The 14,344-nt window shown below is 39.6% G+C and overlaps 1 protein-coding gene across 1 annotated transcript in view; it reads right to left on the reverse strand.

The window, feature by feature from the left end:
• The window catches only part of irag1 (inositol 1,4,5-triphosphate receptor associated 1), a 41,492-nt gene that overhangs the window by 24,672 nt on the left and 2,476 nt on the right, over nt 1–14,344 (reverse strand). The window contains exons 7-18 of the mRNA XM_084716984.1: nt 13,199–13,316; nt 13,048–13,098; nt 12,876–12,953; nt 12,734–12,790; nt 12,589–12,648; nt 12,439–12,494; nt 11,168–11,261; nt 10,958–11,089; nt 10,767–10,852; nt 9,770–10,490; nt 7,522–7,678; nt 2,984–3,012 (exon numbers count right to left, since the gene is read on the reverse strand). Coding sequence (XP_084573110.1) covers nt 2,984–3,012; nt 7,522–7,678; nt 9,770–10,490; nt 10,767–10,852; nt 10,958–11,089; nt 11,168–11,261; nt 12,439–12,494; nt 12,589–12,648; nt 12,734–12,790; nt 12,876–12,953; nt 13,048–13,098; nt 13,199–13,316 — 1,639 coding nt within the window. The remainder of the gene's footprint in view (nt 1–2,983; nt 3,013–7,521; nt 7,679–9,769; nt 10,491–10,766; nt 10,853–10,957; nt 11,090–11,167; nt 11,262–12,438; nt 12,495–12,588; nt 12,649–12,733; nt 12,791–12,875; nt 12,954–13,047; nt 13,099–13,198; nt 13,317–14,344) is intronic.

Genomic DNA, 14,344 nt, shown 5'->3' on the forward strand with positions numbered 1-14,344 from the left:
CAGCAGAGGAAGTGGTTGCTGTACAGACTCACAGATAATAAGTCAGACTTAGTGTGAGAAAGAAAGAAAAAGAAAAGGTCGGAAAGTGAGATGTACAGTCAGGTGAGTAGAGTAGATAAATCCACTGACTTTAAAAGAAAATGCATGAAGAAGAAGGAAAGATGACACACAGTTTCATTTCCAGACAAACACTAGATTATGTAAACTCACCCTGGCAGCCGACAACTTTCAAAAAGTCCAAAAACACACCTCTTGCACAAGTCTGACAGAGACGCTAACCTCCTGAAGCAGCATGTGTCCACCTACAACCATCACCCACTAAGACCCCACCAAGTCCTCACAGCCGATCATCTGAACGTGTCCACAGAGAGCATGCACATTACCTGAGTCCACCACCAGCGCTGGAGAGAAACACACACGCACACGCACACACTCCCGGCTGATGTTTCCAACTCAGACCGACTTCCCACAGTCAAAGTGTCACTCTCAGAAAACTCCTGTATCCTCGGGGCTTCTCCTTCCTTCTCCCGTCCCCTCTGTTCCCTGTCTTTTTTCAGCAGCAGCCTCTCTTTCACTCCTGGGAGCTTTGACCATTTAAGGAGAAGGGCTCTGTATGCCTCTTTGGGCTGCTGTGGACTGGAGTGTGTGTGTCTATGTGTGTGTGTGTGTGTGTGTGTGCTGCTGCTGCTGCTCCACTGATCATCCCTCAACTAAAACCTGCAGAAAGTTAGAAAAGTATGTTATTTTTTTCTGCAGGCTTTGTTTTGTTTCTCTAATCACAGTGTGGGAGCAGCGGGAGACTGATTTGCGAGGGCATGTTTGTGAGAGATTGATAGATAGATAGATTGTATCCATCCCGATCTGTGTTTACTCTGCAGCCTGAGAGGAATCCACGCAGCCACTTCCGAACTCTTGAAGTTCACTGCTGTTTGGTAAACTGCTTTGTCAAACCTTGCACCATTTGTGCTGGTTTTTAGTGTTGAGAGATTTAGGTTTTGAAGTGCTGCGATCATCCTGAATGTTGTGGAAAAACGAGCACAGCGGTCACATTGTTTGGAGGAACACAGCTGACGTTCCAGCGAATTACAGCATCACAATTTGAATTAACGTGAGCTGATAACTTGAAGCTCTACAGTGTTAAAGTAGTTGCTTATCAAAGAAGCAATTTGTGCAAAAAAAGTCAGATGTTCTTCTTATCCAATTCAACGTGAGTGAATATCTTCTTTTAACTTATTTAGGTGTCAAGATTATGTTGTTTTATCCTAGGGGTCTGCAACTATTAAAGTTTCTATTTTCCCCTGAGAGTTTTCCTTTGTTGGGTTTTGCATTCATAGCTAGTCCAGGGAAACTCAAGACTAGTCACCAGCAAACTGTAAGATTCACTTTACGCCTACATCAACGGTAAATGACAATTAAAATGTTTTAAAAAAGAACCGTCATCCATTCTCACATAATTTTTTGTCAGAACCACAAGGAACCACTGGAGAGGGGCCAAAGAGCTGCAGATCACTGACAATGTGCATCAAAATTTTTCTTCCTTCAGTGAAAGCAAAATATTGTGATCAAAATACACAGAGTATCAAAAGTAAAAGTACTCAATCTGCAGGAAAACTGCCCTTGTGACTGAACTCTTTTTAACTGCATTTTACGATTGTAAATGGTTGAGGTACTTTTAACTACTTTACAGTTAACATTTAGTTTAGACCAATGGTTCCCAAACTCCAGGTCGATCCCAATCTGATCTTTGGTCTCATTTCAAGGTTGTAAAATTACTGACTTTGCATTGGTGGCTCGAAGACAGTTAATTGTTGAGTCTCATTCTCAGGTTGTCAAATACTGACATTTAGCAAAGAGACTCAACACTCAATTATTTTGTGTGTGATTGGACAAAGTCTCCTGTCATAGTCTAGATATTCTACATTCTATTCTACAGAGTCAAGAGGAGGAGCACACGTCTAGTCTTCTCTCAGACCATTTGCATTATATTATGCTTAAAGGTTATTAGTGACCTTTTGCTCAGTGACACCAAAAATAAACTACCAACCCCAGCTTTAAATATTAGATCATTTTACCTCTAGAACCTTCGATGTTTGTACGTTTCAGAGGAAAAGTTCTTCTTGATGGAGCTGCTAACAGCTTAACTGAGAAGTGACGAGTATTCATCAGTTTATTTTGTGCAGGGCAAGCTGGTTCATTTCTGTATAGCATCTCACAGAACGTTCGGCAGACGCACTTCCTGGACTCAAAATGAATTTGTTTGGGTTGCTCTTTGGAAAGGGATCCGTGTACACAAAATATGAAAGAACTCTCTTTTAAAGCAATTAAAATACCTTTAATGTCATGACATGCTCAATAAAGGCATCTGAATAGCTTTAAAAGAGGGTGGCTTGAAGTTTTTTGTCATTTTTGTATAGTATTTATTGTATTTTATAAGCTTTTCTTATTTATGTGAAATCTTAATCTATGAAGGTGCAAAGTTTACTTGAAGTTCCCCTATTTAGCTTAACTGTATATGCAGTGTATACATTTTGAAGCAGTGGTAATAATGCAAAACATCTTCTTGGGAAATGTCATTATTGTTGAGTAGTTTAGCATAGTTTCAGTCGGATAAATGCAACAGATTAAGAAGTACAATATTCCTTTTTGAACTGCATCAGGGTAGAAATAACAAAGTAAAGTGAAATGAAATAGAAATGCTCAAATTGAATACTAATGTCTCAAAACTGTACTTGAGTTTATGTACAATAGTCATTTTCCAGCTCTGTTCAAATCACTATGTCAAACTGCACTTCATTTTCACGCAGACAAGCTTGAAAGAAAGTGGTAATCAGTGTAGTATATTCTTAAAACATAACGTTTCTAACAAGCTGATTCAAAAAACACAAAGGACACGCAAACACTGAACACATTAGACACACAGTCCTGCATCTAAACACAAAAATAAAGTTATATTTTACAGCAGTTGAGCAGGAGGGAGTCTTACCTTGCTGCAGCTGCCTCGTCCTGTGCCACCTGTTGGAGCCAGAGTGGAGACAGACAGTGAAAACAGATGATTTGCATTTAACAGCAGAGGATGTGCAATGCAAATGTCATGAGACGGTTACAAAAAAGAAGTCAGACTGTGTGTGTGTGTGTGTGTGTGTGTGTGTGTGTGTGTGTGTGTGTGTGTGTGCGCGTGTGTGTGTGTGGGTGAGAGAAACGGAAAGAGAAAACAAATCAAGAATAAGTAAACTGAGTTTTGTGTCCTGCAAGGCTGTTGCTGGCAGCGTGATATTCATCTGATTGGTTAAACTACTGTAACTCTTGTTTCAGGAAGTATCTCAGCCACCCCACCACCAACACCACCCCTCCTCCACCTCCATAACCAGGGGCAACAATAACCTGGCAACCATTCTGAGTACACGAGGTGCTTGATCCGCTGGTTGAAAGCTCTTGGCCCCAAGTAAAGGCTATTGTGTCGTCTGCCTCAGGTGCTCTCAGGAAAAGGTCGCTAATATTGTGATACCAAGCAAAGGCTAAACACCAGTGATGTTTATGTAGAGCTAAAGGTAATTAAAGAGGGAAGAACTACAAATAATCCGGTGTTATTCAAATATGAGAGGACACAGATATAATAAAAACACACTTAAGTGCTTTTATGGTGTTTATTTGATGGTGCCACATCCAAGAATTTAGACTCTTGCAAAACAGACTCTAAAAATGACTTGTAGAATTTCACAGCCAGATTATACTTTAGAAATCATTTACACAAATCACTGAGAGAAAATAAAAGATTTGCAGTAGATGCTTGGCAGAAACTCCTGCACGTTTGTCCTAATTTTCACCTCAGACACTGTCAGATACATTTGTTTTTCTCCCCAGATCACAGCCTTTTTTCTTGTTATTTATTCCTGGAAGTGTTCAAGCTGACCCCACAAATTAATTCCCATTTCAGCTAGAGAGATTTTGGTATTTCCACCTTTCTTTCTTATTTTTAGATTGCCCATCAAAGAACACTCTGTTTAAAGCTACCACACACACACACACACACACACACACACACACACACACACACACACACACACACACACACACACACACACACACACACATTAAAGACCCACTTTTCTAAATTATTTACATCCAGTCTCCCATGGATCTTTATCATCACACAACCTGACTGTGTCTTGTTTTAAACAGCAAGATAAAAGCTAAAAACAGGTTTTATTCCTTTGTAATGTTACAGTGATATGCCTTCAAGTGATTTAATATCTCATATTAATGTTTTATTAGTGAACAGGAGATAAAGGAGTAATATAAAACAGTTTTAAAAGCCTTAATGGAGGCACTGAAATGACAAAAGCACCAGCACAGGTACTGCAGCATTAACAGACATTTAACATTTGTTATTGTTAATTCAATTTGCGTCATAGAGAAGGTTTATGTTGTAGTTTTTACTCATTGTTCTCTGGAAGGGGATGTGGGCTGGTCAGCTCACTAATTTGCTCCAAAGTGAAATTTGGAACAACTGGAGGATGGATTGCTATGAAATTTTGTGTAGATAATCATGGTCCCCAGAGGATCAATAACTCTGTTGATCCCCTGACTTCTCCTCTAGTGCCACATGTGTTTTTGCTTTTTTTCAATAAGAACATTAGTTAATTAGCCAATGTTAGTAATGTTAACATACTGAACTAAGAGGACAAATATGGTACTGTTTATTATACCTTAATATCTGCATGTTATCAATGTCATTATGAGCAGGTTTGCATGGTAATTAGCATTAGGTGTATCATGTGATGATAGAAAAACATCTAGCGTTTCATATTACACTTGCTTATCATTGTGCTGCAAATCACCCTCTTTATGGCCATATTTCTCGTCATGTGGACAATGCTTTGTCTTCCTCTGCATAATACAGCCGCTGGCAGGAAATCTGCATGAAGGCAACACAAAACAAACATTGACAGTGAATGTGTCATAGAACGGGGTTATACCGAATAGGAGAGGGACTCTGACCAGCCAAGACAAAACGAGGAGCTTGTACCTAAAAGAGAGGCTACTTCTCTTGTATGGAACCAGTTTGAGCATGTAAAGTTTGGACCAGAAGACTTACTTTGTCAATTATGCAGCAGTGTGTGCTAAATGTATTCTTATCTGGATATGAAATGAACTATATGAGGTTTTGTCATATCACACAGCACACAGCGCTGCTAGCATGGCTGTAGACTGTTTTTTTTCTGATTGTGTGTGTGTGTGTCATGCGTCCTCAGTATTTGTATGTTTGTACATCGTGTCTGTTACGATAAAGTTTTTATTATATGTCAGTGTATGTATCTGTTTTACACCTTGTAGTATGTTTCTTTTTTAAAATGTTCTATGCTAAAATATGTGCTTTGATGTTCTTACATTACTTGTTTTTTTCTTTTAATGCTTGCAGATGAAGACATTTGGTTAAAACCTGGTACTTTTTTACAGCACACTGATGTTAATTGATATGTGCTATTCTTGACCAGTTAATAAAAATAGAGAAAGTTTGGTATCTTTTAGAAAATGCTAATATTTATAGCTGGCTGTGTGACGAGAGCTCCACCTAAGAAGACACCTTCCTCACATTAATAGTCACTGGATTGTATTATACACTATCTACATCTTGAGCTAGGTCACATACTGTATATCAACTTTTATGATACTAGTGTCCGAAATAAAATATTTATTGTTCTGCTGCAGCTTGTTATTATCGATGCAGCTTCATTTGGTAAGCAAAAGCAAGTCCACACCAACATGGCCACAAACTGTAGGGAGTTATAAAATAAACAAACAAGTGGACATGGAGATGACTATTGTCTGTTCATTTAAAATATAATTACCCCTCCAAGGACACACACTGGTTCTCAGGAACCTACATCACAGGAAAACAACAAGACTTGGCCGTCTGAACCATCAAGGGACTCTTTTCTTGGAGAATTTGGACACAGTTGCCATGACCTTTCCTGAAGGAAGAAAAGTGACCCTTCCTATGGCCAAAAACTTATTGCAACATGACTTGAAAACGTGATGAAATGACAAAATCATAAGGGCGTATCCAGCAGCTTTCAGGAACACAAGCACATTAAGGCCTCACAAAGTGTTTGCAAAAAAGATTTTGTGTTTCCCCATCTTTATGTAGCTAGTTTCTTTTTAAAAGAAAAAAAGGAATGGAATAGTCTGCGAATAAAGGAATAGTTTGCGATGAAATAAACAAATAAACAGCTTGCATTATTGCAGGGCTTCAATGTCCACTTATTTAATGCACTGAAGTCGTAATGTAACCTGGGAGAAAATCACAATGATATAGAAACTGCAATGTTTACTGCAATTTTCAAATTGCACTAAGGTGTAATATTTGTTAAAGGCAAAATGTGTGTCAAATAATAAATATCATTGTGCTGTAGAGATGTCCTGGCCTAAACATCTATTCTACAGACTTAAAAAAACATCTTTGTTCAGCAAAGATCCGCGCAAAAATCATAATGTAATCATATAAATGTGTTTTTAATGAACATGAAAATGATATCATAAATGCAATATTAGTCAAAATAATTGCAATTAGATATTTTTTAAAAAACATAATGCAGCACTAATAGCAACACACTCTTCATACTTGAAACGTCATTACTTTGGTTCATTAAATAAGTAGACATTTGAGCCCTGCAGTGTGCGAGCTGCTTGTTTGTCTATTTCATGATTTGCCCACTTTCAGCTCAGCACCTGCCCTTTTATAACTTAGATGTGCATGCATGCTCTTATTCTTATAGGAATACTCTGACATTTTGAGAACACTCTTTTGCTTTAATGTTAAGAAATGAGAAGCCTGGTACCACTATCATGTCTGTATGGAAGTCTAATGTATAATGTGTTAATTAGGGAGCTTTAGAAGTGCTGGTAAACAGGCTTTTGAACATTGGACACAGGCTAGCAGTTTCCCTCTGTTTCCTGTTTTGTGCTAAGCTAACTAACTGGCTGCAACAATGGCTGTACCTTCATATTATTTACATACAGAATAAGGCACCCAGAAGTGTGCATTGTGTACTTTGTGAGCTACAGATCTCAGATTTCTCATCGTCTTAATGTGAAGTTGCTCAAAGCATCTATGTATGTAAATGTAAAGTGTGCTGAACGACAGTCACCGAGAACAGGAAACAATAACTCACAAAAGCATTGATTTAGCCCTACCAATTCCAAAAACTACAATACTGTTGTCAATTAAAATAGGATGTAGCTAAAAATACTTGACCCCTGATCTGTTTATACAAAAAAATCCACTCTGAACTCCCCCAGTTTTCCCCATGGCCTCCTCTGGCAGACACTCCCTCAGAGCTTGTTCTCTCTTCCTCCTCACTGTACCAGCTGTTGTGTGCAATGTAAATATCTGCTGGGCCTATTTTCAGACGTCCTCAGGGATTACCATTAGAGAAGGAAGTGGCTTTAATTCATCTGTGTCTCACAGTACCCAACCACGATAACACTGAGGATGTATTTCTGTAATGCAGTTGATCATACCATTCATGGGTAGCTGTGGAGGCTCAATGACTTCTGGGATTACAGGAGCTGCAGGAGGACTCTCCGTTCTGTCTCTGTCTTCAGCCTCCACATCGGACTCAACCGTAAAGACTGCGGCATCTGTTCCAGAGTCAGCCGGCAGACTGGGGCCTGGAGACTTACATATCCGAGACAACGACAAATCAACTTTATGTGTTTAACTGTCGAGAGCTAGAATTTCTATTATGTAACAACTATGAAATCAATATTATTGCAATTATACTGTACTTTAATTTAAGGTTCTAAGTCTGATATGCCATTGGTTAAGAGTCCAGTGAGGTGATATAAGCATGAAAACCCTCTGAAAACTGTAAAGTGTCAAACCTCTAGGTCACTGGTTCCCAACCTGAGGGTCCTGAGCCCCACTAGGGGTCACCAAAACTTTGCAAGGGGTCATAAAGCCTTCTTTATTTCAAGGGGAGTCATAAAAGTTTTTTTTTTTTTTTTAAGTATGCAGTAGGTCTATATCTCAGCATTTTATTCACCTGTGAAGAAAACTGCACCTCTCTGATGCAACATTGATCTTAAAATTCATCCAAATTGTTTGTTTTACACAAACTTCCTGTAGTTATTGTGTTCACGCTTCAGATTAATTGCATAGTTTAAGACATAATATGCAACATTTGTCTTAAAAAAAATGTGGAGACTCATATAAACATAATCTCCTTTGATCATCATTTATGACCCACTAGAAATGTGTAGTGGTGTCTGTATCTGAAGGGGTCCTGCCCTCCACCTGTATTTTCTTATTTTCTCATCACTTTGTTGTGCTCAGGATGCTTTACAAACCCAAAATGTTGGTTTTTAACATTCTGGTAATGAGACTCAACAATCACCTGTCTTTTTGGTGTGTTTACATACAGCTCGGACAAATCCTACTGATTCTACCTTTAATTAGTTGTTCTGTACTGTTATTGTTAGGCAATGAATATAATATAAAATATATTCTTAAAACGGCCTTTTAGTCAATATGCACACACACACACACACACACACACACACACACACACACACACACACACACACACACACACACACACGCGCGAATTGCTCTTCAGGGTTCTGGATGGATGTAAATATTTGCACTTTGTCTTTCAACAGTCGCTCTCAACCTACAGGGATCAGCACCTCCACAAGGGGTCATCAGTTGCCCCTGTGGCAGTGCTTCTCAAACTGTTGATGCCCAGGGGACAATAGGGAGGGAAGCAAAGTTGAATGAGTATAATCTATTTAGGGTAAGTAAACAAATAAGAGTTTGTTGATGCTATCGTGGTGAGTATTATTTCACTGCAATTGAGCTTGGAACATTTTTTAAAAGTTGCCTCCCCTGTCGTTCATAATGACTGATAAAAATTTATGGTCAACAGCAGATGAAGGTGGGCATGTGAGAAAAAGTTTGTGAATTATTGCTCTAAGTCAAGAAGTCATGAGAAGATTACCAGGGCAGGAAATAAGAAAATCCAAATTCTGCTACACAAACTTATTTTTGGGCATTTCTCTAATCTGTGCCATCTTCTTTGAAATACAGCAGTATTTTAATTTGTACTTCTTCAGAACATTGAAATGATACAAATGAAACAACCTGAAAATATTACCTTTGCACAGCTCTCATCTGAGAGACATGATATAGAGTAATGTGGCTTGTGAATGTTTTTATGTTTCACAAATGCTACATCAATCATTGCATGATGTCAAAAATATTTTTAGTAAAATGTTAAGCTGACATGCACTATGCTTTGTGGTAAAGTAGTGTCTTAAGACTGCTGGTGATGTCAACATCTTACCTAGAAACCTTAAATACCAGCATTAATTTTATGGCAGTCTTCGGTCCTACAGGAGTGTTATGAGCTCTACATGACTACATGAATCCCTGATGATAAGAACACTGCCATGCAGCAAAGACTATAAGCTAAAATCTATACATTTAATTAAATTTATATGTTAGTAGTAGTAGTAGTAGTAGTAGTAGCAGCAGCAGCAGCAGCAGCACTAGTAGTAGTAGTAGTAGTAGTAGTAGTAGTAGTATGATGAAAATCAATAAAGAATCAATACAAAAAAGGAAAAGACTCAATACTAAATTTATAAATGACAATGAAAAAATGAATTTCAAATTAAAAAGTTCCATAGTGATGTTTTGAAATCATGATCATTAAAAAACTACAGTTTACTTGTTACTCTACTGTAAAGTAGATGCAGTTTTAAGACAAACCTGAGTTGGAGCTTCTTCTGTGATTCTGGCCTCCAAAGCATTCAGCTGCTCATCAGCATCGGCTGTTCGCTCCAGAGCCTCCTCCACCCTCTGGGTGATGCTCTCCATCTTCACCCTCACCTGGCTCACCCTCTGTTCACTCTCCCTCACCAGCTCAGCGGTTTCCAGGGCGCTGTTGACCATCGCCTCCATCCTTCTGAGAGTCGCCAGAAGGCCGTCTGCAGTCACCCGAAGCTGGGTTTGCTCCTGCTCAGCGGCTGCTCCACCTCTGATCTCTGTGACCACTGCTGCATCCCTCTGATCCTTCACGACGTTCTCCACAGCTCTGTCTGCTTCTCCTCTCTCAGTGTTAGTTCCTTTGTCGATATGAAGAACTCCTCTGCTGCTCTTTTGCTCAGTGACGCGCTCCTGTGCAGATTTTAGAGAGGCTTGCAGGTGGAGAACCTGCTCCCTCATATCACTGATCGTCTGCTCTGCCTGCTGGAGCTTCACCTGCGTCTCTGAGAGCTCCTGCACTGACTGGACCTCTTTTGTCCGGGTCTTAGCCCCCTCTACTCTGCAGGCTTTCCACCAGTTCACCACAGCCACCTTCTTGGCCTCCTGGGTCTGACTCCCAGTCTGACTTTGCTTTTGCTCCTTTTGCTCCCAGGCTCTACACCGCTCCTCCACCTTCTCCCCTCTCTCCTCCCACACACACTTGTGCAGCTCCAGCTCCTGCAGCCTGAAACCACCACCACAGCTTTATAAACATCTCCATTACACACTGTTATGTCTGTAGTTACCAGGGGGTACTAAAACTGCACTTATCCCTGATAGAGTCCAATACACAGAAGATAGTAACTCCTGGGGGTTGCGTAATGGAGATGCCCATAAATAAACTGTCACAACCAGACGCCCCTTTTATTAGCTGGAGGAAGCTTCTCAGAACAGAGACTAACATCAACCAAATCCAGTCTGTTACCATAACAGGAGAAAGGGAGGTAAAAAACTCACATACACATTGACAAGCTGCTGCTTGATGCTTGCCTGTTGCTGCTGGCGGAGGGGAAAAGGCCTCTCCTGTGTCTCTACAGGAGCAGAGTCCTGTGTCAGAGAGAAGACACCAGAGAGATAAGACAGATTTATACACCTACATCTTACAGCATGTCATAATTGTCATCTTCTGCTGAGTGTCTTCTCTGTCCTTACCCTCTCAGGATACTTATTGTGCAGAAGATGAGCTATTTCGGCAGACTTGATCCTGTGGATGATGCTCTGAATGTCCTCACTGTGCGTGTGCAGGGCCGGGAGGCTGATATCATCCAGAGCTCTGTGATGCTGCTGCAGACACAGAAGGCAACATGAAGCAGAAAACCAGCAGCATTAAAAGATGACCTGTGGACAGTATATACTTCCTACCTGCTGCATATCCTGCATCTCGCTCTGTAGGGAGCGGTGGTTTGGAGGATCGCGACTGTAGAGACTCTGAGGGCTGATACAGTGTCGATCATACCTGCAGGAATAGACAGAAGAGATGGAGCTTCCACACGTAAAATTATTTGTGCAATTCATACAGGAAAAGATATTTTTTATGAGCTTGTGATTATTTTCTTTCCAAAAACTTTCTTTCATATATTTACATTTCCTACATTACTATAATAACTAACACATCCCTCTGTTAAAGGGGCAATCCACAGGTTTTACATACAAAGGTCAGTTTAACTGACTACCCTGATGATGTCATCAGAGTAAAATAAGATAATAATGTCTTAATAACACAACACAACAGAGAAATTTGCAGTGTTGTAGCAGCAGGGGGAATAGGACAATAGCAATAAGCAATAAATAAGAAGCAATAGGTAATAAAGATGTCAACGATCAAGACATAAACAAGAGAAATAAAAAAATAAGAACAATAAAAACAATATAAACAAGAAACAGACGCAACATTTACACAACTGCACATAAACACATTGATATCACAAAGTTTGAGTTGATATCGTACTTGAAAGTAATACTGATTGTACAATATTATGAGCAGTTTGTATATTTAATTTGTTTATATTGAATTTGTCAGTAGTACTGCTGTTTCTTGAGCTTGAGAATGAAATTGTGAATTTTTAAATAATGCATTTGCATTTACACTGCAGGAAATTTACCATATAGACCATTTACCATTTACCATTTACCAAGGAACTAAGAACCTTTGGAGTGTGTTTCTAGTAGAGCAGATAAACAAAAGAACAGTGTTACTTTATGCGGTGTCATCTGTGTTCTATGGTAGTGCTCAAAAATAATATGTAAACATAGCCGTTGCTTTTTCACACCTCAGGTGACTAATTTGCCTAATCTTCACACGTCTTTAGACCGCAGTGGAAACGCAGACAACAATGGGCTGAAGGAACTTCCTGAAAAGTAGTTCCTGCTACTAAAAGTTCCAGGTAGCCTGTGTAGAAATGTGGCTTAAGACTACTTCTTTTATGTTCTTTGACAAAAAAAGGCTGATGAATGAAGTACGATTATCTTTGTGATTAGTCCTCTTCACTGGGGGCAGACACTTTTATCCAAAGTGCTGTAATGAGGCTCAATCCAAACCAGAGTAGACTGGGGAGAAGCCTTTTGAAAATAAGTGCAGCAACACTTCAGTGTTCAATGTTCCACTTGATAAACCTGTGATTTATTAAAATTACCTCAAAAGAACTTGTTGTGAATGTTCCTGTAACCTCATCAGCTTTGTCTGCAGACCCTGCAGCACCAGAACACAGTTAATGTGTTGAACAACAGACAAAATGTACAAATATGTTGTCATATGTTATATATTCTATAAAGTATAAACATACCTCGATCATGTTGTGATTCTCCACATGAGAGCTCTTCATCTTATTCATAAGAATGTCTTTCTGCACAGGAATGTTTCAAAGTAAAGTTAAGAGTTTAATTAAAATTTTTAACACTTTTCTGCTGAAAATACCCACACAGACCAACCTTTGTGATTTCTCGGTCTCTCAGTGTCAACGTAACCAGGGTTTCCTCAAGTTCAGCCTGTAAACATTCAGATGTTTAACTCTCAATTCAAACTCATAAACGCAGAGTCAAACAGAAGCGTGTTTTACTGATGTGCTCCTACCCTCAGCTCGGCGTTGACCTTCCTCAGTTTGTTCATGCTGTCCTCAGAACACGTCCTTTCAAAGGTGATTTTTTCATTCTGCGTGCAAACACGGTTTTATTAAATTAAAAGAACATCAACTTATTCTAAAGGAGACGCTCACATTTGGACTCACCTTTAATATCTACATTACCTTGTCCTCGAGCCTCCTAATGTGAACCTTCAGGCATTCAACCTCATTGCTCTGACGACAAAAAAGACTTAAACATACATAGTTGCCAAACATAATGAATCAAAACACTTAGAAGGCAGCTGGCTGAGAAGACGTAAAGTTTGTGAAGTACCAGTTTGGTGCAGCTGGTCTGGGTGCGGCTGGCTCTCTCCTGGGCCTCTTTAAACGCCCGACGGGTCTCCTCCAGTTCTTCTGTCAGTGATCTGGCTCTCGCTGCTGACCGCTGAGCACTGCAGATCCCAAAAACATATCTGACCTTATTGTTTGATTCAGCAGAGGACGTAATTCTGCTCACATCCACAGCTAAGAAATTAGTAAGAACAGAAATTTATGTAAATTTATTAAGTTGAACAGTGTGGGCTGACACACATTACCAGAGGTGCAGTTTTCAGTAATAATATTAATAATTAGAATAAAAAAACCCAAAAAACTCTCTATTTTACTCATGCTGTCAAACAGTTATTCTTTTGGTTCCATAGTCTCATATTGTTTAAACTACACATAAGTCACTCCATGAATGAAAGTTACCAATACAGGATAAAATAATAAACCAAATAACATAAAATATTCTAAACAATCTATGACATGATATATGATCCATTTGCCAAAGTTGTGACAGGTCCATAAAAGATGGATTTAGAGACACACATCGATTACACATGTCCCTCTTTAAATTCGGACACAAAAGGTGCGATGGCTTGATGGGACAAAATCAATGAAAATGTGCTTTACCACTATTCAAAATGACCACTGCTTGAGTTAAAATTGAGCACAGCGGTGTCATGCTTTGATCCTACAATGAACACCAATCTTTAGCCCACTCTGTCAGTCGGTCAGTTGGCCAATCCCAAAACATTTCCCCACCTTTTGACAGCCACAGTTTTTGGCTTGGAAGTCAAGTTTGTGTGTGTGTGTGTGTGTGTGTGTGTGTGTGTGTGTGTGTGTGTGTGTGTGTGTGTGTGTGTGTGTGTGTGTGTGTGTGTGTTTGTGTTTATGCCAATTGGGTAAAGTGGGCAATGGTACTGGAACTGGCCTGTAGCAAAAAGGCACAAAACGTCCAAATGGATTCACAGACCTGCACAAGACTTTGTGGAAAGGTTGTTTATGAGCCAAAGAAGAACGGATTTACTGTTCATGTCATGTTGCAAAAAAGGGGTGAGGGAGTGGGAGTGGCCAACAACATCCAGGTCCATAGCCTACAGGGTTACACTTAAAAGTGACCCCAGGTGCTCGAAGTGCCATGAAGAGGCACATCAAC

This window comes from Lutjanus erythropterus, chromosome 1, assembly GCF_056507025.1.
Source record: "Lutjanus erythropterus isolate fLutEry1 chromosome 1, fLutEry1.hap2, whole genome shotgun sequence".
Lineage (NCBI taxonomy): Eukaryota > Metazoa > Chordata > Actinopteri > Lutjaniformes > Lutjanidae > Lutjanus > Lutjanus erythropterus.